This window comes from Molossus molossus, unplaced genomic scaffold (genome assembly GCF_014108415.1).
Source record: "Molossus molossus isolate mMolMol1 unplaced genomic scaffold, mMolMol1.p scaffold_m16_p_19, whole genome shotgun sequence".
In the NCBI taxonomy this organism is placed as follows: Eukaryota; Metazoa; Chordata; class Mammalia; order Chiroptera; family Molossidae; genus Molossus; species Molossus molossus.
This window is the reverse complement of record NW_023425354.1, coordinates 15,008,803-15,035,530: the sequence shown is the minus strand read 5'-3', so window position 1 is coordinate 15,035,530 and position 26,728 is coordinate 15,008,803. Positions and strand designations below refer to the sequence as shown.

At 39.0% G+C, this 26,728-nt stretch overlaps 1 protein-coding gene across 5 annotated transcripts in view; it reads right to left on the bottom strand.

Annotated features, from left to right (window-relative positions):
* Nucleotides 1-540: 540 nt before the first annotated feature.
* NSF (N-ethylmaleimide sensitive factor, vesicle fusing ATPase) overlaps nt 541-26,728 on the bottom strand; it is a 141,880-nt gene continuing 115,692 nt past the window's right edge. For 2 of the 5 annotated variants that reach the window (XM_036268033.1, XM_036268032.1), the window contains exons 18-21: nt 6,192-6,326; nt 4,754-4,867; nt 1,782-1,837; nt 1,083-1,337 (exon numbers count right to left, since the gene is read on the bottom strand). In XM_036268033.1, the coding sequence (XP_036123926.1) occupies nt 1,292-1,337; nt 1,782-1,837; nt 4,754-4,867; nt 6,192-6,326 (351 nt within the window). In that variant the 3' untranslated portion in view covers nt 1,083-1,291. Of the gene's footprint in view, nt 1,338-1,777; nt 1,838-4,753; nt 4,868-6,191; nt 6,327-26,728 lie in introns of all 5 variants that reach the window. The other 3 variants (XM_036268035.1, XM_036268034.1, XM_036268031.1) reach the window with 3 other exon arrangements.

Sequence of the window (26,728 nt, the reverse complement as noted above, 5' to 3'; positions counted from 1 at the left end):
GTACAGGAAATGGGTTAAATGTATTGGAATAGATGTTAAAGAACCGAGGGGACGGAGCTAGAAAGTGATTTATTTTTTTCTGGAGAATAGTGTTTTACTTAGATCCTAGAGATAGTACAGATAATTTAAAATAAAGGAGGGATACATTCTAATACAGTCATTAAGCTAAGGAACAAAGAAAAGTGATGCTAATAAGCCTTTAATATTATACTAAAGAATGAACCATTTAGAGTTGGACACTAATTAGTGCTGAGAGATTTGTAAATTATTTTACTTTATTATTATTATTATTATTTTTAATCTTTGCCTGAGGATATTTTTCAATTAACTTTTAGACAGAGTGGGAGGGAGGGAGGGAGCAAGAGAGAGAGAGAGAGGGAGAGAGAAACATTGATGTGAAAGACACATCAGTTGGTTGCCTCCTACACGACACCAACAGTGGCCAAGGATTGAACCTGCAACTGAGGTACGTGCCTTTGACCGGGAATCAACCTGTGGCTCCTTGGTCTGCAGGCCGACGCTCTAACCACTGAGCAAAACCAGCCAGGGCTAAATTACTTTATTTTAATGACTCCTTTCTTTTTAAGGGTGTAGACTTTTCCCTTACATCTTTCACTAGTTTTTAACAACTATCAGGTGGTAATGATCAACATATCTCTTACCACAGAGGACATTAGTTACATTAAGGGGATGTTATAGTCAACACAGTAATACTCTGACTTTCTATTAAGAAAGATATCCTGATTGCAACTTGGAAAATGACTGAGAACAGCATCTTAGAAATTCAAAGCCCTGATTCTTTAGGCAAAGGTAATAACCAGTTTTCTGGGAGAACTTGAACCAAATGACCAATTACCTGCAGTGCTAGCATAGAAAGTTGTAAGATAATCCCTGTGGCCCCTCACTGTTCCTGGTTTACCTGGAGGAAGTCTTCCTTCTAATAGGCCAAGTGTTGTCTTGCAACATCATCACATTTATTCAGAGTCTCTGGGTGGTGGGGGTAGTAGGGAGCTTAAAATGTGTAGTGTTCACAAGTACAGTATATCCCCCACAGACTGAGGATGAAGGAATCAGCTTAGCTTGCACAGAAAGGTAAGCACGGCATTCTAAAGCAAGTTTGTACCTTCCATAAAATAGTGGAATATTTTGATAAGCACAAGGAAGGGAGTTTTATTGCACTCATCATGCAGAATGAGCATGTGTTGAAGGCAAGGAACAGTTCACTTCATTATGGTCTTGAGTAAATCCAGTGAAGATCCTAGGACATCTTTACCTTGGTCATTTCCCTTGGTCACTGTATGTTTGCAAATAGTCCATTTTCAAAGTCAAGGGGGCTACTGAAAAAGAAATAGCCCAAACAAAAAACAGATTAGGGTTTGCAAAAAGCCATTCATCACAAAATCACTAAAAGCTTCTTAAAGGCTTTTCTACAATCTTCACCATGCATTTGCTATTAGATGAGTATGTCACAGAGGAAAATGGTCAGAGCTCCGTGCATTTAAAAGCAGGTTCCAAAAAATATGCACGATTGAATTTTTTCCTGCATTGTGACAAGGAAGTTTTGCAAAGCAGAACAGGGAGAGCGTAGACCAACAGTACAACCAATTCCCTTGCTTGGTCTCTCAGACCTACAATGTAGGGAAGAATTCTATAAATGGAAACAAAGTTGTCCAAGAAAGGTTCATTTGAAATTATATGTACTGTAGAGCAACTGGTAGAAGAGGCACTGGGATTTAAGAGTGGTTAAGTCTGGTTGACTGTCTTTAAGTGTACATACTTACGCTCCTTCTTCTCTTAAGAGAGCCAAGAATTTTCTCACACGGTATTCAGGATCCATCTAAATACGTCAGAAGAAATAAAGACAACGGGTTAATGGTACCTTCTAATAACCATGCACTTACTTCATGCCAAGTAAATGCTGAACTTCATACTTTCATCAGTGCTCTACTAAGTCACAGAAATGTGCTACCTGTTCCTTGACCAGTATTCTGATATACAGGAAAGCAAATTGCACCGCTCAAGAGAGGTGACTGGGATGTCCTAGCATAGAGAATTACTGTATTCGAGGTTCCAAATGACCCAGTTGGCCCTTCTCAGGCACCTCAGCTGCGCGCTCCCTTAGCCAGTGCTGTGTGAGGAGGCAGCATGCTGAGAGGACCAGTGTGAGACCAGACGGTGGCCATTCATGGGGCTCAAATGGCATCCAATTCATAGGACTCATCTAAAGCATAAAGGGGAGACCAAACTTGAAGAAACCAATTGATGTTGATTAAACAACTAAAAAATAGCTTATGAGTTCTTAGCCTTGGTCTCCCCTTCCATGGTTTCTTCTTTACAATCAATAAAAAAAAATAGTGTTGAAACGAGAAAAGTGGAGAGGGGCTGACTCTTCTGACATGATCTCTGGATAATCCAAGTCTAGATGAGAACGCTGTCGTGAGTCTAAGAAAAGATGGAGGAGTTTTGCTTCAGGTTCTAGGTTCAGGTTGTTATTATTAATTATTAATTTTCATTTTATATTCACATTTATACTAACTTGTTTATATTCTATTTTCATTGGTCCACCAGAGATGTGAAGTTATCTAAAAAATGGTCATTAAGAACATCTTTAATTCCTTAAGATGAATTTTTATTGTAAGAAACACACCTAACTTTTAAAAAATGTTCCAGGGCAGGAGTCTGTTTCCCAAGAGGGAACTCCCTGCCCTCCAGGAGCAGCTTTCAAATGCTTGGTGCAGCTGTGGGTGAATGTGCACTTGCATTCCCCCTCTAACTACCTTTTTTTTTTTTTTTTAAAGATCTCTTCTATCCCAGAAAAACATCGCACAGAAGTTTCAAATGTATCAAAGTTAAGAGGTCAGACTACAAAGGACTAAGAAAAAGTGTGAATAGCTAACAAAAGAAACATTTTTCTTCTTTGGGAATAGAATTACATATGAATCAATTGTCAACTTCTTTAAAAAAAATGGAACTGGCTGGAGCTCAGTTGTAGTCAGTACTTGCAGGTCTTTGCCCATTAAATATATTTAATATGTGTGAGCAACGACTTACTGACTTGCCTGTAGCTATGGAATTAAAAGTCGAGAGAAAGGGAAGAAAAAAGTAATCTAGATAAATGACTTTATTCCCTCAGGTGACATCCAGTCAGAGCAGATCCTCGGCACTGTGCAAGTTTTAACAGAATTGTGTATAGTGAACAGAGAGGTAACATGACTTATATTCTGCTAGACTACGTGCCTCTTCACTTAGGCTCAGTCTCTCTAAGGCAGATCTAAAGAGAATTCACTCAGCTGCACAAAATCCATTTGACATGAAGGGGTTCAGACTCAGAGGCCTATGAAATGTCAGTCGCTGAAGATTAGGCCTGAGTGCCCCACTCTCACTTTCTGCCCCACATACACAAGAGGCATTAACTTGATCACTGACCTGCAGGCATAAAAGCAAGAGGAAGGGGGTCGGGGCTAGGAGAAAAACTCACATAGTTTCTTCTATGCAATTATTGAAAAAAATTGTGCTTAAACTAAAAAAAATGAAGAGTTGAGCTGACTATCTGACAGGTTTATCTTTTTCCAAGGAAAGAGCCAATACATCTGTATATGCACTTTTACAAAGAAAAATCCTAAGCAAAGTGATCAGTCTGTAACTTTAACTTACTGCTCAAAATGGGAAATAAATAAATTGGCTTAAAGATAGTCTAGCTGAAAGTTCAATAGATTAAACTTTACGTTTCCGAAAACCACAATTTTATTTTAAAATAAATTTACCAGCAAAGATTAAAAAGCATTCACTTCATGTTTCCAATCTGTTAGTGGTCCAAGAGCCTATTTCAGTTGTAACCGAAACTTCACCTCTGCCACCCACCGCTCACACTGATCAAGTGGCAGACTAAGCAGTAACACATATGCTCAGAATGTAGCCTAGGACCTAGGAGAGATTCACTCAACAAAAGCTTACTAAGCACAACTATGTGTATGGCTCTGTTCCAGGGGTTGTGGATTCAATAGTGAGTGACAGCTAAGGTCCCTAAACTTACAGAACTTGGTAAGGATACATTTATTATCTAACTAGATAAGCATTAGACACAGGTACGTGGAGTGATGGAGTTTCAAAAAGAGGAAAGGTAAGTTGCCAGTGGACGTGAGAAAGTCCCAAGAAGTTTCACCTGTCTTTGCCCAGGCAACAGCTGGGGGCTCAGTTTTCTAGGGTGCTTAGCCCTACAAGTAGTTTGCACGATATTTTTAGGAGCCCAGGCCAGGGGAAAATATACAGAGCCCAAGTCTAATCTGCACAACTCAGTTACTTTGTCCCTTAAAACAGTCTCCCAGACCCCTTTTGGTGCATGTGCAGTAGCTTCCTGACCTCTGATGAACAACATCATCCCCCCTCCATCAATTGGCTATTACCTTAGATAACTCACTGACAACCTGTAGGACATTGAGCACCCTCATCTCTAAAATGAGGGGCAGCAGAACAATTGCTCTTTGAAGTCCTTTCTAGTTCTATGATCTAGTGACTCCCAAAATTAAAACTTAACATAACTTTATTATCTTTTGTTCTACTTTTGAATTTTAAGAAGTGGGAAAGAAAAGTACCGATAAATTATTGTTTGCTCTCAGGTTACTAATGTCAACTTGAGTTTGAAAATAATATAAGAAAATTACAAATTAAAACTTTGGCAAAAGGAATTATAAAATCTCTAGGCATATCATGAAGCTTCTGTATCTGCAATCATATGGAGAAGGAAGCAACTTACCTGCAGGGACATCTCGATCAACATTAGCAGCTTCTTGATTCCTATCCAGACCTTCTTGTCTTTTATTTGCTGTGCAATTGTGGAGCGTTCCTTATCCTTGAAGTTGCCCAAAAGCTACAAAAACAGAAAAAGTAATGAAAGCACTGTTATACTGAGTCAACAATGGTTACTTTCACATTTATAGGTAAAAGAACAATGATTAGGATCAGCTGATTGGTTCAAGTTGACAGGATTCTCTCCTATTTTAAAATCTAACCTGACTTTCCTAACCCCATTAGGAATAATTGTGAAATTGAAAAATTGGTGCCTTAAGTCATGTTTTCCTATAGGCCTCCATTATAATTTAGAGGTGCATTTGCTGGGGGGAAAAGTAGCTCCACCATTAATAAATATCAGTTAAAATTTTTTAACATTCCTTTCTAGGATCGATGTGTGTGTGTCAAAGTGGACTAAATGTGATTCTCTTACCCAGCTCCAGCACAAAAGCTGCTCAAGCAGGTAACCTGGAGTCATTTATCATATAAATAATTTCTATTTTGTTGGGAGTATGCCCCAATTTTATGGGTCCTGAGAATTTTAAGGAGCCTTCAACACTGTTGAACAACTCACTAGATAATATTTTCTAACAGATCTCATCAAGTCACTTGTACACATTGATATTAATCAAAAGTTTAATGAAGGATTTCTCTTTTTTTTAATCCTCACCTGAGGACATTTTTTTGTTTTTGGTTCAGATAGAGTGGGAGGGAGAGAGAGAGAGAGAAACATCGACGTGAAAGGGACACATCGAGTGGCTGCCACCCGCACGACCTAACCAGGGCGGGGGACAAACTGCAACCGAGGTACGTGCCCTTAGCGGGAACCGAACCCGGATCTCTCCAGACCGCAGGCCGATGCTCTAACCACTGAGAAAAACCGGCCAGGGCAGGATTTCTTTTTTTTAAAGACTGTCATCCTCAAAAATATAGAAAAAATTTCCGTATAATGAACTTATTCATAAAGAGTTCCTTTTACTTCTGTAGCTTATTTGAAGTTCCTAAGGTTTTAATCATTGTTCCAATTTATTAAATAAATACAAGTAAATGAGCTGAAAGCTACCACAAATAACTGATTTTTCTACAGTGACTGCCTTAAGCCTCTGCCCTCACCCCACATTTCTGGTCAGGGCAATCCATGTGCATCACTCATGCAGGGCAGAGTCACTCATTCCTGGTGGTTTGTGTGCTGCCTACACGGAGAAGTGGGAAATTCACTCTCATTTATATTCATCTCTCCTTCCTCTAATTCCTGAAAACAATGGAAGGTATAGGCCAGGTCCCATATTCTAGGTTAACATAGAAACTAAACATCAGGTGTGATGTCTGGCGCCCCTTAGCATTATTTCCAGCCTCAACTCCTTTCTTATAAACAGTAAGCAAATCCATTTATTCATTTTCACCTCCAAGGCTTCCAAGAGCTGCTCTCCTGTGGCAATATTGGGCACATGGATGGTGGTGCTGAAAGCGGTGAGCATTTCCATCTCCTGAAGGACATCTTTTCGGCTAGTGGTCCCAATGATAAGAAGCTTGCGGCCCTGATCGCAGAGAGAAAGCATGTTAAAATGCACAGGAGAAAACGGATTGGAAAACTAGAGTAAGCCTGAACAATACCCATTTATTTAATTGCAGAAATGCAAATGATTAGGCAATAAAAAACTCAGAATTTTCCTCTTGAAATTAAAATAGAAAAATCAACATGACAAAAAGAGCAACACATTCTTCAGAACATGATTCAGAAAGAGGCAACAATTCTTTCTTCTCATTCATATCAATAAAATAATGGCTCAGTAAATCTGGGAGACAGACAAGACATTTCAGTACATGTTTGTAATTAATTTTTCACAGCCAACATGGTATATGTGTAGGGAACTGGAAAAAAAAAAAGAATAAATGAATGAATGAAAAGTCTGTATCACCCACATAGCAAAATTTTATTATGATTTTTAGAAGGATGGGTAATAATAATATTTTACTCTATGTAACACAACTGTGAAAGGCATGGTGCACAATTGTCTAATATTTTAAGTTTCATTTTTATTTCCAACTCCAAAATATACCAAGAAAAAGTTTAAAAACTATACCGGGATTTTGCCACCATTCCTGATTGCCTGTCTCCAGAAGCAACCATTTTTAATTCTCTTAGCTTTTTTTTCTGGTACTTACTTCCTTATCTTTAAATAACAAGGTTATGCTACTATTTTAAGAATTTTGTTTTCAGCTTTAAATATTACTTACTGATTTACTATTATGGAAGATGGTTATTTAATATTAATTTTGCACTCATTCCACCTCTTCCCTTATCGCTTTCTCATCATTTCAATATAGTTATTTCACAGTCTTTGGTTAAATCTGTATTCAGTATTTATTATGACTATATAAATGCGATTGATAGCCAAGCCATGCAGTATACTATTAATTTCCTTTCTTGGGCACCATGTTGTTGTTATTAAACGAGTTAATTGCCGTTTCACCCCTTTGCTTTGTTTGCCAGGTACCTATCATAAGTTCATCTCCAAACACACACGACCATGAATATCCTTTCAACACACTGAAACATGTTAGGAAATTCTAAAGTTGTATTTATTTATTTATTTATTGAAGACATCCCATCCTGAAGTCCCCTGTTCTTAGAGCTTAATCTGAACTGCTCTCTAGGCCTGCTCCGCAGCTGCAGTTTTAGAACTTTCCCTTCCCTTCTGTTATAACCCCCATTTCCTAGCCTTCCTTTTTCTTCATTTATTCTCTCTTTCCCATGGTGCATATACTTTGAAAGCTTCCTGAGAAAGTTTGGTATATGAGAGGTAAAAATTTAAACATTTATTTGAATGCCTGGAAATGCCTTTAGTCTACCCTTAATACTGTACACACGCTTCATACTAGATAGTTTGGCTAGATATAGAGAACAAGGTTAGCATTTTGAAGGCACTGCTCCTTGTCTTTTAATTTTCAGTGTTGCTGGTTGGAAGACTGATGCCATTCTGATTTTCTGACTCTATTTCTAATTTCTTTTTAAACAATATAATTTTAAAGGAGTCTTTTATTTATCCCTATGTTCTGTAATTTCAAAATTATGTACCTTGTGATAAGTCATTCTTTACTAATTTTGCTGGCATTAGACGAGTCTTTTCTAAACTGGAAACTCCAATCATTCAGTCCTAGGAAATTCTTTGAGGTTCCTTCTGTTCATTTTCTTTCCCCTGTGCGCCCCTCTAGTACTCCTGAACCTCCATTAGTTGGGTACTGGTCTACTAATAATTTTATTTTTTTGCTCGTTCCCCCCCCCCTTCTCTAATACTTTTAGGTTAGCATCAAGTTTATCTTCCAACCTTTATATTAATCTTTCTATAATATTTTTTTATTTCTAAGAGCTCTTTCTTGTTTCTTGAATCTTTTTTTATTACATCCTATTATATTTCATGGATACAATACCTAATTTTAGATCTCTGAATACTATAGATTTTAAAAATGTTTCTTCTTTTCTTTGTCTCTGTTTCCTCTGAGTTTATTTTTTCCTATTTGTTCATTGGAGGCTTTCCTCAAGAGTGTGGTCTTTATTTAATGACTAATCACAATTAAGAGTTAAAGTAGTAACTGTGAGCTCTGAGTCTGAGTCCTTCATTACAGGTGAAGATGATCAGATAAGATTTGGCTGATTATTTGGGGGTTCCTAAAAGGTCAGGATGTATACATTTTTTCCCAGAGAAGACTCTTCCAATCTCCTTCCTGAGGGCTCTGAAGCCTAGTTTCCAGTGTACTGGAAGTAGATGGAGAGATGGGTCTGAATATCTCACTGCTCAATGTAGAGACCTTCATTTATCCCATTTGCAGTATGGTACCTCTGTAGAGCAATCTCTCATTTAATGTTCATTATAATCCCGAGAATTAAGTATTAGCATTATCTCTATTTTACTGATGAAGCTATTCAGTCTCATGGAAATAAGTAATTTGTTCAAGGTCAGATAACTAATAAAAGACAGAGCCAGGAATGGAAACTAGATCCAGAATCTAAAATTGTATACTGCTTTGTTTTCATGAAGAAAAATACACACACACAAAAAAAATTTACTTGGAAATGAAAGAGGAATAAATTTTAAATGTATGTCACTATATTTATACACACTAATTCCACAGATAAATCTAATATAGTTACTGAACCTATTTACAGATATTAGAAAATCAGGATGTTAAAATAAATATGGAGCCCTGGCCGGTTTGGCTCAGCAGTTGGAGCATCAGCCTGCAGTACAGAGAGACCCGGGTTCGGTTCCCGCTAAGGGCACGTACCTCGGTTACAGTTTGTCCCCGGCCCTGGTTGGTCGTGCAGGTGGCAGCCACTCGATGTGTCCTTTCACATCGATGTCTCTCTCTTTCTCGCTTCCTCTCTCTCCCTCCCGCTCTATCTGAACAAAAAATGGAAAAATGTCCTCGGGTGAGGATTAAATAAATAAATAAATAAATATGTGGAAATTAAAATAAATGTAGGAAAAGATGTTAAGAAATTGAAGAACAGAGGCAAAAACAATTTCAATTTGGGTTTTGTAAATATTATACTACTACTGTCAATAAGACATGCTAGCCTGTCTCAGTCTTACTCATTTTTTTGTCCATCTACTGTGCCAAGAATGGATAATGTACCAACATAAACAAAGGCATGTCAAAGTTGAGATCTTCTGGTAGAATTAGTGACTGGCATATCAGACATGATGACTGTGCAAAGACTATGGGATAGATGTGTATACCTGTGATGTATTCAGATGGAAGGGTAATTATTATAATTAGTGAAGAAATCAAGTAGCTACAAATCAAACACATTGTCAACAGAGCTTTACCAAACTTCTAGATGAATATGGAAGAAACCTTGTATCAACCCTTCCATTTCACTGCAGTATTATATTGGTGGCATTTTTATTTAAGAAAAAAAAAAGCTTTTGTAGTGATACAAAAGAGATCACTACAATACAATATGGAAAGGTAGAGATGTTATCACAGGATGTCATGGTAGACGGGAGGGCGGGGGGGCAGAACATGAAACAGAGGAACATCTTTTCTCTGGAGGAGGTAATTCCTGAGCTGAGTGTTAAGAAATGAGTAGGCTGATTAGGACGATGAAGGGGAAGGACATTCCAAGGCAGAAGGAGCAGAAATATGTAAGTCCAAAGGCAAAATAACAAAAACAAAAACTGGGATGCTGGGGTAATTATGAACACACAAGACTTACAAATGTCTACTATAACAGGAAAGTGGTGCTTTTATACTCCACTCCAGGTATTTTTCAACACTAAAGTCTAGTAGTAAACTTAGAAATATATTTCTGAAGGCTAATGGATGCCAAAGGCCACACAGGTTGGAACATCCTCATTACATTTAAAGGTTAAGTGGTATTTCTCTTTTTTCCTTAGGTTTTTAATGTTCCATAGCCCATCATTCAAACTCCCTCACCCTCCTCCTCTGTCACGGAGGACATTGTTGGCTCTGGAAGAATGGCATTGAGGAAGAAGCTTCTTACTCATTCCAGAAGCTAGAACTGCCATTTTCCTAGTGAACCTTTCTCCTAGGCTAACAATGACTGTGCTCTTCAGAGTGTTGAAAGACTGGGAAATGTAGAGCAACTTATAATAGAGATGCTAATTTATGTTTTGCTTTTCTTCTTGTTTAACAAGACTGCAAACACTGCAGAGAGGTCACGACCCAGGCAAGTTCAGGCCTTGACTTGTAAAGCATCATCTTTACGAAAACACCAAAAAAATTACGAAATAATTAAATTGTGCTGGATCATTTTGTATATTAATTAGTGGAGTAATGTGCATGAGAAAGCTTTATCATGAAAAAGCAGCTCCGAACATATTAATATAATAAGTCACACTGGAGACGTTTGGAGGAAAAACTGCCAGCAGCGTAAAACAGGAAGGCCAGCTCTAAAAATAAAAGTAGAGCTCAACCCAAGAGCGTAAATACAACTTGTTAGTGTGTGGCTACTAGTCTCAAGTCCATAGCACCGAAACATGTCCCTTGATGGGAAGAAAAAAGTAGAGAGACAGCATTTGGAAAAAAATTGTTCCCAGCATACTCTTTACTGAGATTTGTTGGTCCTGGTGCAATAAAGAAAAGGACTAAATAAAATGACTATCTGCCAATCGGATTATGATAAACATTGTTCCAAGGTTAAATAAGTATTAGTTAACTAATTCTTAGTGCCATAAGAAGCAACTCAGGTGAAAACATTACCATGAAAAAGGCACGGCTCAGTCAGGTGTTGATCCTTCAAAAAAAAAAAAAAAAAACAATTCTTTTACATGATGAAGAATGAGCCAAGTACTAAGCAGTATCTAAGCCTTTTGCCACACAAAGGCCTAACCAGATAATCCACACCCTTTCACAGGTCCTGCCCATTGATTGGCCCCAATAAACTGATTTGTAACAAAAGTTCATATGGAAGAAAGCTTTTTTTCTTCTTAAATAAAAATGCCACCAATATAATACTGCAGTGAAATGGAAGGGCTGATTTTAACCTGTGAACAAAAGTAAAGTCAGTTATGCAGTAAAGAAAGGCCATTCTTTCCATATCATTCAATGCTGAGCAAGTGTAATACACTCTTGGTAAGAAGAATTAACTGTGAACAATTGGAGACTCTGAAATGGATTAAGAAGTGAGTTTAAAAGTGCAACTCCAAACTGCTGTGTGCTGGGGGTGTCTTAAGTTTTATTTTCTGATTGTTAGAATTTGAGGGTTTTGTAAACATGAGTGAAAAATTTCAGAATATTAAGAATATAAACCCAGTAACTGAAAGATCCAATAGATTAGTTGATCAGACCATTAACAAGAACTTTTTTTCCATTCAAGTACTTATGGAATTATGAGATATGGTTTGTGTCTTAAAAGTGATTATAATTTAGCTGGAAAGAGCAAAAAAATATTCAGGGACCACTACCAAGTAACACACCAGTAAATACAAAGTCATAATGTCTGTGGGGACACAGCATATGGGGACAGTTTCTTTGGCGTGGGGTCATCTAGGAAGACTCCTGAAGGACTGTGGAGACATTGACAAAGAGGAGGCCCTGGAGAAGGGACGGGTCTCTAATGCTACTGAATCCTATGTGGGTGGTGGAGGCAGCTGAGCCAGGGCACTAAGGGCTGGTAATGAAGTCTCTTTAAAGAGATGGGGAGTGGGCAGCCAATAAAAGGGAAACTCAGAATGCTATAATAAGGAAGGAGATTTAGTATGAAAAGCAACAGGAAACTAAAGAAGGTTCTTGAGGAAGAACTGTGATGAAGAGAAAGATCAACCTGGCAGCTACATGCAGGATGGTCTAGTGGCCAGTGAGAAAGCTGCTGTACTAATTACATGCCAGTTCCAAGAGTAAGCATGCCAGGAGGGTTGTCTGCACCTTTCACCAATACTTCACATATATGGCATCCTTTTAGTTAGTTTGTGTTTTACAGAAAATATCCTCGAGGATATTTTTCCATTTATTTTCACACAGGGTAGGAAGGGGGGGGGGGGAGAGAGAGAGAGAGAGAGAGAGAGAGAGAGGCATCGATGTGAGAGAGACACAATGATTGGTTGCTTCCCACATGACCCTGACCAGGGCTGAGGACTGAACTGCAACCGAGGTACGTGCCCTTGACTGGAATCGAACACTTGACTCTTCGGTCTGCGGGCCGACGCTCTAACCGCTGAGCCAAATTGACCAGGGCTGTGGCATCTTTTTTTAATGCAAACCTTGGGCTGGCAGAAAGCAAGGGAGGAGAGGCAAGTCCCCTGATGGATAGGTGGTGGCTTGATGCAATAGGAAAAGTACAGGGTCCATCATTCATAGCTGTGTGATTCTGGCTAGATTATTTAACTTCTCAGGACTTGTCTCCTCCTCAACCATAAAAATTGGATTAAAAATCATACCTACTTGTCAGAGTAGAGCAGGAGGTGAAGAATGCTTGGGGGAGGGGTCTTTGCCATTACTGTCAGAGGAGGCAAGAATGAAAGGAAGTGAGAGTTTGAACAAATGGTCTTGAGGGGACCCTGAAAACTCGCCCTGTCTAGGGTGTCAGGAGTCCATAACAGTAGGTCCGCTGGGCGAGCAGTGGGGCGTCTGAGAATTCCTCTCTTCCCAACAACACAGGGCACTAGCAGCAAAAGATAGCGAGAGAGCACATTCTCCCAGAGGGCCAAGATCCACTGTGTTAGGGAAGATGAGAGCACCAATCTTCAGCTTAACCAGGGTTACAGTGAGGCCCAGACGAGGCCTGAAGCTAAAGATCAAACACCCCTCACAAGGAGTCTTGGCAGGGGTGAGAGTGAGGGGCCTCAGCAAGAGGCAGAGACTTCTGAGGGAACAATCAGTTCAGGGCAAAGGGTGTGAAAACACTTTCCTGGTATGAGGTGTTTTAGTCCATCACTGAGCCTAGCTTCATTCTTGAAATGGGAATAATTTCTCATATTTTTACTTAGTTTGTATTATTTTAATAGAGACCTTTAAAAAAAATTCTACCTAACATAATGCTAGTACAACTTTATCACTGCGTTTATTCGCAAGTCTGAACCTCGTTTCTAGTCTGTCAACTCCCTCTGGGGGGTAGGAACCATGTTTTCTTCATCTATGTCCTGGCAGTTCTTAGCACAGCATGTCTAGCATACAGAAGACTCCTGTGTTCTTTCTGCCTAGAATGCTCTTCCCTCATATATCCACACGGTTCTCTCCCTCAAAGTCAAGGTGTTGCTTGAATGTCACCTTTCCAACAGAGCCACCCTCCCCCACCTCCCACAACAGCCTCATTTAAAACTGCAATCCTCCCTTCCTCATCTTCCTTTATTCTGATGTTCCCCTCACAGTACGAATCACCTTTTAACATACTAAAGACTTTACTCATTTACTGCCTTTACTTATCTACTGAATTTATTGCTAATCTTCCTTTATAAGGACAGGATTTCTGTTTGGTTTTATTGATGTATTCAGGGCTAGCCTCGTACACAGAAGTTAATAAACTAGTGTTGAATGAATGAATGGTGATCTCAGTGTAGGTTTCTAGCAAATCACTTCTTCTTTGTTATGTTCTCTCTTCTGCCCCTGAAAAAATGCACATTAGTACCAAGTGTTCAACAGGATAATATACTCTAAGCCCCAAGTGTTGAATGCCATGACAAGAAGTTTAATTTTTTTTAATTTTTAATTTTTAGAGAGAGAGATAGAAACATCAATGACAGAGAACATTGATCAGCCCCCTCCCGCATGCCCCCCACTGGGGATTGGTTCTACAACCTGGGCATGTGCCCTGACCGGGAATTGAACCAGTGACCTCTTGGTGCATGGATCAAAGCTCAACCACTGAGCCACACCAGCCGGGCATGATAACAAGTTTTAAAGAAAAAATTCTAAAATGAATGGCATGTATGCCTCATTTACAATGTAAGTCTATGCAAAGGCTGTCATATCTCTTTTCTTTTAGTTAATTAATTGATCAATCAATAGTTAATACAGATTCCAACAGAGAAAAAATAAGATTCATCAGAGGACATTAACTTAAGCTAGTGAGATAAATATTATTACGCATCTCCTGCAACTCTTGGTTTCCCAAACCAGGGGGAAAAACTGACTACCAATACAAACAATGAGGAGTTTGGATAGAAAGGAGAGGAATGGGGCCTCTGCATATCCTGCATGCATTTCTGATTTCTCATGCTCAAATGTCTGCAACTTCTTTTTTTCTTTTTCTTTTTTGTAGTTAAATGTTTAAGTTGAATACCAAAGGAAGGATGTTTCAAATAAATCATGCTACAACCAGGCAGACAACTACACTTAAACTCTCCATTAGATTTTACCCTGAAGCAAATTCTTAGTCTACTGTCTTTGCAACTATTGCAAGTAGGGCAGAGGACAATAGGAGGGGCATTCATGGATTGGCTACAAAATGAGAAACTTCACCTCAAATAATTGTGAATAATTACTATAAGTGAGCAGCCCACTTTGTAATATTAAAGAATATTTTAGTACCAATTTGTGAAAAAGACCCTGAGTCATCAGATTTTACACTTGGAGTGGCCCTTAAACATTACTTAGTTCTTGCCGTCTCCCTCTTCAGGTTATTTTGTAGCTGAGAAAGCTTTTATATCCAGGAGGGAGCTGAAACTGAGTTCAAGCCTCACTAATATCCATTATGCTTTGCTGTCCACTGTTCTTATTTGTGTACTTTTTAACTCATATCAGCAATAGCTGAACCTTAATTATGAGTTAGTTAGGTTAGATATATTACCTAGAAATTATGACCTCCGAGCTGAGGAGAAAAGGTTAAATAAAGAAAATAAAGTTGGACTCTTAGCATTCTTAGTACCAAAGTTTTGTAGATGTGTTCGCTCATTAGAAACTTAACTAAAATGACTACCGATTAATCCAAATCCCTTGACCTTACACCCAGAGATCTTCCCTACTTCTCTCAGCTTGTTTGATAAGACCTTAAAGGACCCCTCTGCTCTATCAAGTCAATTTTCTTCTTCCTTTCTATTTAATTTCTACCTCTGTGACTAAAAAATATATATTTTTATTGATTAAAAAAAATTTTTAGAGGGAGATGACGGAAGAGAGAGAAACATCAGTGTGAGAGAGAAACACTGATTGGCTGGTTCCTGCATGCCCCCTATCAGGGATCAAGCTGCAACCCAGGCATGTGCTCCCTGACCTGGAATCGAACCTGCACCCTTTTGGTGCAAGGGATGACGCCCAATCAACTGAGCCACATCAGCCAGGGCTACCTCTGTGGTTTTTATCCATAACATTCCTCTTTATTAAAATGCTTTCCAGAGTTTTCTAACAGCCTGCAATGATCTCTTATGTTCAAGATATTTCAAAACTTGCCTTCTCTCCATACTCTGCCCTCATTTAACCCTACACAATGCAGTTTACTCCTTCAGGCCCCAGCCTTTCAGAACATGGATTCAACATGGGCAGTAACACTACTTCACTTATCTGGAGGCAAATTTGCTGGACAACATCAACTATCCAGAACACACTCAAGAAACAAGAAATAAGCATAAGTCCTGTAACATCTAGGACAGAAAACAAAACACAAGTGACTTTACTCATAGGCAGTGCCAACTTATCCATCAGACACAGTGGGCACAGTGGCAAGGGCCCATAACACTTTGAGGGGACAACAAAAATATTCTTTCTTTAAAATCAGAAAAAAAACACAAAACTTTCAGGTTGAAGAAAAAGTTTTAAATACCAACAGTTGGAAAATAAAACTTAAAAAAATTTTAAACGGAGAAAGGGACCCACAGAAGTCATAATGTGGCCCTGCTCATAGAAAAGCCTCTCCAGCTCTCAGCATAGCCTACTTACTCTTACTTGACAAACAACTCACGAGTTCTGGTGGTTGCTTCTGGTTCACAGATGACCAGAAGCAGCAAATTAGAAGAGAGGGCAGGAACTAATACAATGCAATTGGATTCTGCAAGTAACAGCTGATAACAAAACCATTAAAAGCAAGAACAGGTACAAAAATTTAAAACAGGACTAGACAAAAACAGGGTACATTGGGCCTACTTAATGACTACCGTGGCAGTCTTACACATCCTAATAGTTCTTGCTGTCACTCATGATATTACTAACCCATGTGGTTATGGTTTGTAATGATGATCCTTATTCATTAACACAGTGTTTATAATACTTTGCTTTAGACACCAAAGATATATATGGCAATTTTTTCCTTTTTAAAAGAAATTTATTTTTCTTTATTGATTTTTTTTAGAGAGAGAGGAAGGGAGAGAGAGAGAGAAACATCAATGAGAGAGAACATCAATTGGCTGCCTCCTGCATGCCCCCACTGTGGATTTGGCCCACAACTTGGGCATGTCCTGACTGGGAATTGAACAGTAACCTCTTGGTGCATGGGTCGATGCTCAATCACTGAGCCATACCGGCTGGGTGCAACTTTTTCCTTAAAAAAAGGCTAAAGTGGCGTGAACACGCACTATGCTATATAGATGGTACAGTATAGAATTGTACACCTGAAACCTATATAATGTTATTAACTAATGTCACCCCAAAAATTCAATAAAAATAAAATGAAAAAAGCTAAAGTATAACAATTGGTTTAAAGAGGTTAAGATTCAGTCACTTGGAGAAAATGAGCCTTTGATTTCTTATGAATTCCTATTCTTCCCTCCAGTGAAACTGAATATGCCATATGAAGCCCAAGATAAGTAACTGTACATGAAACACATCCTTAAGTTCCCGAGTATCAGTCAGAATGTAAATAATTAGCCTGCTGATCCTGGCATAGCACATTCTTCACTGTCTCTCCCCACTGCTGCAGAGCTGGAGCTCCTGAGCATGGCACAATGACCCTGAGAAATGTCCCTTTTACTCGTCTTTCAAGACCAACATCAAGAACTACTATTTGTGAAATGTTTGCAGATTTTCTCAGGTAAAATGGACCATACTTTCCTTTATATTCCACTGAAACTCACGTAACTTATAAAACCTAACTACATACATCATGTTTACACATTTCTCCTCACTGGATTGTGTCACGGACACCAGTTAGTCTCTGTATGAATTAGAAAGAAATACCCCTCCTCTGTGGATGAATTAGAAAAAAAGCAGTCATCTGGGAGCACGGAACCACCCTTGCCCCTAACCCCCAGAGGCTCAGCACTGTGTATGAGTAAAAAGGCACTCCTTTCTCTCTTCCTCGGGGATAGGGTTGCTAGACAGAGCCCTGAGTATATGTCCCAAACATTGAATGGGGCTATGCTTACACTAAACAATTATTTGATGTCTATCCGAAATTTGAATTTAACTGGGCACCCTATATTCATATCTACTAAGTCTGGCAACCCTACTCAGGGCAGATTCAGCCCCACACCAGACTGTCAGCTTGGTGAGCAGGGTGTGGGCTGGATGTTTACACAAACTGCGCAACTGAACATATGGTCCTGGATTATGAGCTCTTTGAGGGCAGGCAAACATCTTATTCATCTTCGTATTTCTATAGTGAAACAAATGCACATCCTGGTAAAAGCATACATTCCTTAAGGTAATATTTCAGACTTGCCTGTCAAAAGTAATATTTTTGGATGGAAAAGAAACTTCCCATCTCCCTTCCATGAAACTTAGTACAACTGTCACCATCCATCTTAGTCAACCTTAGTCACACTGGATTCAACTGTGGTAAGTTCAGACTAGGAGCACAGCACTGAGCTGAATGCCTGGTAGGTTTCTAAGGACAACTGTGAGAGTCATTAGGCACTTTCACACTCTACTCTCAAGACCACAGGATGTCTTACAGGCTAGACCTTAAATTAAATCAACCATAAAAGAAAAAATAAGGTTAAAAAACATATTATACATTGACAAGCTTAGAGATGAAGGTAGATTCACTTAACTGTTAGTCACACAGCAAATCAGTTGGAAGGATTGGAATGAAAGAATTTCGACAATTATGCTAGGTTAAAAATGAAAATAATAGTATATACGCTGTTTTATTTTAAATTCTTATTATAGAAAATTTATAAAATACAGGAATAAAATATTTTAAAAATCACCTATAAGTCTACCATCTAGGTCACAGCAGTTGCCTTTAAGATAGAGAAATACTAGACTGCTGTCACTTGGTATTTCTCCCTGTCCTCCTTTCCCATTGTTACCCTTCTTCCGCTTGCTCCAGGGCTGGCTAAGGCTGGGTCTGCAGGAGCAAGATGGCTGGCAGCTAGAGGAATAAAGAAAGCTGCTATGCTGATATCTCTAGGGCTGGTTTCATTAGCAGTAGCCTATGGAGATTAGCTTCTTTGATGAGGTTGGTCACTTTGTTGGTTTTAGGTATTTTTGTGTGTGTGAGGAAAGATAGTGTCAGAGTTTTCTTTGAAGTGAATAATAAACTATTAACTGAGCTGTGCTTTGCAGTTTACAAAGGACTACAATAAACATGTATCTTATTTAATTCTCCCAGCTTAAATATTACTACTGTTCCTATTTTACAAATGAGAAAACTGAGGCTCAGGAGTGAGTAGACTGGATTCAAATTCAAGTCTTTGCATTCTAACTCCTGTGCTATTTATACTGCCAATGCCCAGTTCTATGTGTAGTTAAGAACCACCGTCTTCAGAATATCCATTCAACAAATACTATCATCTACATAGCCTAAATAGGGAGAGAGAAAGACAGAAAGAGAGAGAGGGAGAGGGAGAGAGAGGAGAGGGGGGAGAGAAGGGGAGTGAGGAGGAGGGAGGGCCATGCTGACTGTCTGGAGCCTTCCTTGTGAAAAGCACTCTTTCCACTCCCCAATGTGAAGGTATGTAGGATTGTCACGATGAAGATGTGGTTACAGACCAAGTAGTGTCTTAAAAAGGTCAAGGCCTGATTCCATCGTCATTCCAATAACTATCAGAAATATTGATAGAGTGTTCTGGACCCTTTCTAAGGGTCCACCTTTGTAAGGTTCCTCTTATTGGTTCTTCTTACCCAAAATCTGTCGTGCCATGCAGCACAAACCCTAGGGAATCTCCAAAGCTCAGTGTACTTTATTTTGAGGAGAGGAGCTGTGAAATGCTATTCTGTTCCACTTTGAATTAGGAGAAAGGGGGAAATTTGGTTACAAGTTAACAGGTGGTTGCAAGGAAAAAGCAAGTAGGTGGGCCAGTCCCTGAAGGCTGAGGTAGTGTCCTTAGAAATCTCACAGTGTGGGCTCCCCCTACACTCCTTACCCTGTTGAGTTCTGAAATTTGTCTCTACTTCATTTTTCCTGGGATCCCCAATCCCGAGGTCAGAGTCTTTGGAAGCTTCTAAATCTCAGCAATGAGAGATGGAGAAGCAGGGTGTCCCCATTTCTTTTTCCAGTATTGCAAATGAGGTAAGTTGTACCTGGACACTCAAAAGTTTCCATGAAAAATTTGCTATATATAGTTGTTACATGCTTTAGCTTTCCTATCTTATAAGCTAAAGGTTCTGCAAACTATCTAAAGTCACCTCTTTCCTAAAAAAAAAAAAAAAAAAGGAAAATACGTTTCTAGTTCCACACAACAGTTTCTACAAAATACTAAATCCTCTAAGAACTTTGGAACAGCAACAAAACAGGAGGAAATAAAATTTTAGATGCCAACCACTGGGCCCAAGCAATGGGAATCAAATCAAGCAGGACAAATATCCATTTCCTTTTTAAATATCTGGGGATAAGACTCTATAAATCAGTTGTTTACAAATGGCATTCTCTGTGGACAATGGTATACTCCTACTTTTCAGTAATTCCATGCTTTATACCTTACATCTGTGTAGTCCACAGGTTTACAGAGAACTTCACTATATATTATCTTAGTTGGCCCTCCATGGGGTAGGTAAGGCAGGAGGAATTATCTCCATGAAGAAATAGACACAAAGGTTAAGGTTATATAGTCAGAAGATGACTGAGATAAAACCCAAACTCAGGTTTTCTGACTCCAAGCCCAATACAAAGAATAAGTTCTGCCCTGACCAGTTCGGCTCAGCAGTTAGAGCATCAGCCCAAAGACCAAAGAGCTGAGGGTTTGATCCCTGGTCCTGGCTGGGGTCATGCGGAAGGTAACCAATAGATGTCTCTCTCATATCAATGTCTCTCTCTCTCTCCCCCCTTCTTTCTACACCATCTGAAAAAAAAAAATCAATGAAAAAATATTCTTGGGTAAGGATTTTTTTTTTAAAGACTAAGTTCTGCAGAGATGGTACTCATAACTAGATTCATGGCACCATGGAATTCTTTAATCAACACTTTTCTAGTATCATGTCACAGTAATGTAGTTAAGGCAATGAGGCTAGATAAAAACATTCTGAGAGAACATTCTATCTCAGAACCATTAGAATTTCTCTGATGATTAAAATTTAGGTATTTAATCTTGAGTTATCTGAAAATGACATATATGTCTTATAATTTTCTTATATTCATAAATACCTATTATAGATGCGCTCTACCAAAAAACCCCGTTATGAAAACATGGTTTTGGTCAGCAAATATCTGTAGCTATATTTATAAAAGGATTCATCAAATTTCTTTTACTGTTTTTTAATGTATTTGAAATTATTCTACATATACGGTCATGGGCCAACTAATGATGGAGATATGTTCTGAGAAATGTATCATTAGGCAATTTTGTTGGTACATGAACATCACAGAGTATAGTTACACAAACCTAGATGGTAGAGCCTACAACTGTAATTGTATGTGCATACTTTATACAACTAGCAGCACAGTAGGTTTGTTTATACCAGCATCATTACAAATACATGAGTAATGCACTGTGCTACTACTTAGCTATGTCACTAGGCAATAGGAAAGTTTCAGCTCCATTACAGTCTTATGGGGCCACTGTAGGATATGTCGTCTGTCATAGGCCAAAAAGTTGTCATGTAGTGCATGACTGTGTATGTATAAGTGTGATTTACACAGAACTTTATAAGACAATCTACTACTAAGCAAAGTATATTTTATGAGATATTGTAGCCATCTCATGCATTGACTTAATAAATGGAAAAATTGGGCCACTAAATTGCCAAGCATCCTACATTTTTTTTTTTTTTTTCCAAAAAAGAAGCCCAATGCAAAAGTCACCACTACATCAGTGATTACGATTAATGTGTCTGGCAAAATGACTAAACCTCTTTCCTAAAGTGGTTATATATCTTATTGAGTCATATTGTAGTCATTAGCCAGAGTTAATTTTGAATAGATAGATGGGGAGATACTCATGTTTAGGCCTGCACAATTTGGAGTCTCTTCCATTATCTGTTCATTTCGCTAAAGCAACCTGAAGCTTGAAGAGTTGCTTAATATTATCAAGACTTCCTAATAATATTTCTGAAGCAAGAGTGTACGAAGATGTTACAAGGATTACATAAAAATCAATCCTGTCTAGAGACCAATAATGTTAAAATGAAACTCATGGAGAAACAAATACGTCTGTCTGAGTTCTCAACAGGGGTTTACTAATAGTTTCTTTTTGGTTCACATGTTATGCCCATCCCAGCTCTAAACTTTACTTCTTTCTTATTAGGTAATATTCCTAGGTGCCAGAGCAGTGAGGAAGTTTTGTGTGTTTTTTTTTTTTATTTATCCTCACTCGAGGACATTTTTCCATTTTTTGTTCAGGTAGAGTGGGAGGGAGAGAGAGGAACAGAGAGAGAGAGAGAGAGAAACATCGATGTGAAAGGGACACATCGAGTGGCTGCCACCCGCACAACCAACCAGGGCTGGGGTCAAACTGCAACCGAGGTACATGCCCTTAGCGGGAACCGAACCCGGGTCTCTCTGGACCACAGGCCGACGCTCTAACCACTGAGCCAAACCGGCCAGGGCTTCTGTGGTTTTTTTTTTTAATTAAAAAATGTTTTTATTGATTTTTAAAATTTTTATTTTGTTTAGAGACAGAGGAAGGAAGAGAGAGAGAGAGAGAGAAAGAGAGAGAGAAACATCGATTGGCTGCTTCTGGTCCATACCCCAACTAGGGACTAAACCCGCAACCTGGGCACGTGCCCTGACTGGGAATCGAACTAATGACCTTTCAGTGCACAGGACAATGTCCAACCAACTCAGCCACACTGGCCAGGGCAGGAAGTTATTTTTTTCAACAACTTTATACTTTAGCTAAAACTCTCTTAGAGATGAGTTCTTCAATAATAATGCTATGAGTCTGGAGTGATCTTCTTTTGTAAAAGTTTACATTTTCCAACTGGTATGCTGCAAATGAGTTACAAGATATCAATTCTTATCTGTCCTTGGGAAGGCTGGGATGGCTGCACCTCTGGCCAGTGAGTGGCCTCATACCTTTACCCAAGCACAACATCAAATGTTATCATTTTCTATATGCCACAATCTGCAAAAGGTAGGGAAGCACTGAACCGAACAAGGAATGGTTCTCCATAAATTACAAGGCTCTTCTGGTACAGACAGATGTGGTCTTCTAATTTCATTCCCAAAAGTGTCAAGTAAACCTAGTGTTAAAGCAGTCAGGTCAATAGGCTTAACTACTCTCACACTTGTTGAGGAAACTGGGAAGTCATGTCATTTTACAGCCCTAGGAGTTCCTTTTCAGGCACTTTATTCTGTCTCTCCTGCCCCTACCCTCACCCCTACCCCCACTCCAAAAATAAGGCACCAGAAGCAATCTATGAGGAAAATAATAAAGTCACTGGTGCTGCAGGTTGCGGGTAGGTTTACCTGGCCTAACCTCTTCACTACTGCAGCTTCCTGGGGCTCTCACCCTCCTGATTGTGAAAAGCACATTCCCCTCAACTTCCATAAATCTGTGAAACTTGAAAAGAGCCCCCAGTGTCATCAAGTAAAAGAGCCGGCTTTAGGATTCTCACTGGAAGGAGGGGTGTCTTCAAGCCTCTCACTGCTAAGCCGGACATTTCCTAACACTGGACAAATTGTACGTCCAGCTCAGGGAGGGTGAACTGCAGTGGTCTTTTACCCTCCAAGCCAATTGTTAGCTTTTCACAGGAATCAGCAGGGGAGCACATGTGAAACCTCTGTGGTGATGGTGAGCGCCCCCATGCCTTGTGTGACTCTGCATGTAGATGAAGCAGGCTGGGAGCTTTCTTAGCTGCTGCTGCTGAGTTCTCAGAGCAGCCCTTTTCTCCCGCGTGGCTCCCTGCTGGGACAGTCCTTTTCAATTTTTCTATCCCCCCTCGATCTCTTCTCCTGCAGAACACAGGGAAACTTGATTGAAATAAAGACCTAGGGAACATGTTTTATTTTCTCCTGTTCAATCCATTTTAGAAAAGCTTTTAATTGGTTTTAAAAAGATGCTAAACAAAATGTGATGATGTTTTTCAGTCTTCATGAACTACAGATACCACTTTTTTTACTTTCAAAGGGCTAATAAATCAATCATGAAATTAACTCTCAAGCTAAATTTAAAGCAAATCCATTGAATACCAGATTCATTAAAAATCTATGCATTTACTTAGAAAAATTTAAATTCAAAGAAAATTATCCTAGTAACTGAAATCTGACTTGAATTTTTAGTCCTACACTGAAAATCCAAGACCAAAGCAATCACAAAGGGAAAAAAGGAAGGCTTGTGAACCAGTTTTAATAAGCCAATTTACAACGAGGGAGGGGAGCGGGGGAGGGGGAAAAGTAGAAAAGAGAATATCTTGATACATAACAACATAGTGCCCCTGAAGGGATTCTTTTATTTGAGCATGTGCACACATGCACACAATTTTTCTGTGTGAAAGCTGGAATTACAACAAATGCAAAATTAAGGATTCTGTGGCTGATATGATTACTCTATTGTATAATTCCTTTTATTAAAGAAAAATGCCCACAATTTTTCTGTTTTCTTGACAGTCATAAAATTATAGCTTTTTTTTTTTTTTTACCATCTATACATTTCTAGAACACTCAAATTCATATACTTTTAATATTTAATTGAAAATATCTAAAAAACCTAAATGCTTCTACTCTAGAATGACAAATACTCTTGACACTGGATCAGCCCGAAATTTTCCTGAGAGAATACAAACTAATTTTTAAAAGTAAGGTGATACAGAGAAAGCATATTTTTATTTTGTTAAATACATGCCGACAAGAAATATTTCAAACATTAATTTCTTCTGCCACTGATTCACTTATAAAAGGTCATCTAGCAATTCAGGTCAGTCATCAAATTCTGATTAATTACAGGCTAGTATTCTCTTAAAAGAGAATCTCTGCCATTTCCAATCACTAAAGCAACCTGATCTATCTTTTATATCTATGTATTCCTATATCCTTCCTTTCCATTCCTAAAAGAAGTGCCTTCCACATCCCTTTTTAATGATCCAGTCCCCGTTTCTACGATTTCTTCCAAGCTGGCACAGGTGCCTGGGGTGCTCACTCCTTACTTCTAGCTCTTTATATATAATCTTCCTTTCATCATTTAAGTAGTTTCTGAAACCACTTTCTTTTTTTGGTAACCATTTTATTGAGATATATTTTACATAACACACAATTCAGTGATTTAAAGTGTACAATTCACCCTGGACGGTTTGGCTCCGCGGTTGGAGCGTCAGCCTGCAGTACAGAGAGACCCGGGTTCGGTTCCCGCTAAGGGCATGTACCTTGGTTGCAGTTTGTCCCGGGCCCTGGTTGGTTGTGCGGGTGGCAGCCACTCGATGTGTCCCTTTCACGTCGATGTTTCTCTCTCACTCTTCCTCTCTCTCTCTCTCCCACTCTATCTGAACAAAAAATGGAAAAATGTCCTCGGGTGAGGATAAAAAATAAAAATAAAAAATAAAGTGTACAATTCAGTGGTTTTTAGCATATGCGCAGATATGTGAAATCACCACCACAGTCAATTTTAGAACATTTTCTTCACACAAAAAGAAAGCCCATACCAATTAGCAGTCACCTCTTATCCTCCCTACCCAGCCCTCCCAGTTCTAGAAAACCACTCACAAATCTACTTTCTGTCCCTATAGATTTGCAATTCTGGACATTTCATAGAAATAGAATCATATACTACAGTGATACCTCGGTTCTCGAACGCCTCGGATTTCGACCAAATCGGTATTCGACCAGGAGATTCGAGAAACTTTTGTCTTGGAATCCGAACAAATATTTGGAACTCGAACTTCCGAGATGAGCCGAGTTGAGCCGAATGGCGTTCATTCGGCCCAGTGCACCTTGCTTGCGTCATCAGTGTGAGTGCAGAGAGAGAGTCACGCTTTGTGGAGAGAGTCACGCTTTACACTGAATTTAACCCTTAGACATACTGTACACTTTTATTTCTTGTTGAGACTTATGTTTTTCTACATATTATATACAAATTAGGCCAGTAAATAGGCATTTTCTGGGGCTTGGAACGAATTAATCCAGGTTCCATTATTTCCTATTGGGTTTCATTGCTTCAGTTCTCGAACAATTTGGTTCTCGACCGTCCTCCTGGAACGAATTATGTTCGAGAACCGAGGTATCACTGTATGTGGTCTTTTGTAACTGGCTTCTTTCCCTTAGCATAATGTTTTCAAGGCTCATCCGTGTTGTAGCATGCATCAGCACTTATTTCTCTGCATTGCTGAATAATATTCCACTGTATGTACTGTATATACCACATTTTATTCTGTTTGATGAACATTTGGGTCCTTTCCATTTTTGGGATGTTATGAATAATGCTTCTATGAACATTCATGTACAAGCTTTTGTGTGGCATATACTTTCATTTCTTTTTATTTTATTTTATTTTTTAATCCTCACCCGAGGACATTTTTTGTTTAGATAGAGTGGAAGGGAGAGAAAGAGAGAGAGAAACATTGACGTGAAAGGGCCACATCGAGTGGCTGCCACCCGCATGACCCAACCAGGGCCGGGGACAAACTGCAACCAAGGTATGTGCCCTTAGTGGGAACCGAACCCGGGTCTCTCTGGACCGCAGTCCGACACTCTAACCGCTGAGCCAAACTAGCCAGGGCATACTTTCATTTCTTTGGGGTATATATTTAGAAGTAGAATTGCTTGGTCATATGGTAACTATGTTTAACCTTCTGAGGAACCGCTAGACAGTTTCCAAAGGCCACACAATTTTTATAACCCAACGGCAGTGTACAAGGACAAGGGTTCCAGTTTCCATATGCACTTGTTATTATCTGATGTTTTTATTACAGCTGTACTAGTGGGTATGAAGTGGGATATTACTGTGGCTTTGATTTGCATTTTTCTGATGGCTAATGATGCTGAGTATCTTTTCATGTGCTTGCTGGACATTGGAACTTTACTCGTTTTTTAATTTTTTCACTTTAATCATGCCCTGCCAAATATGAACTACAGCAACAGTAAAATAGTTAATCCCACCAAAATGAGAGGACACTAAAAATGTGTATGTGTGTGTGTGTGTATATATATATATATTTTAAATATGTTTCTATTGAATTTTTAGACAGAAAGGAAGAAACATGGATATGAGAAACATCAATCAGCTGCCTCCTGCAC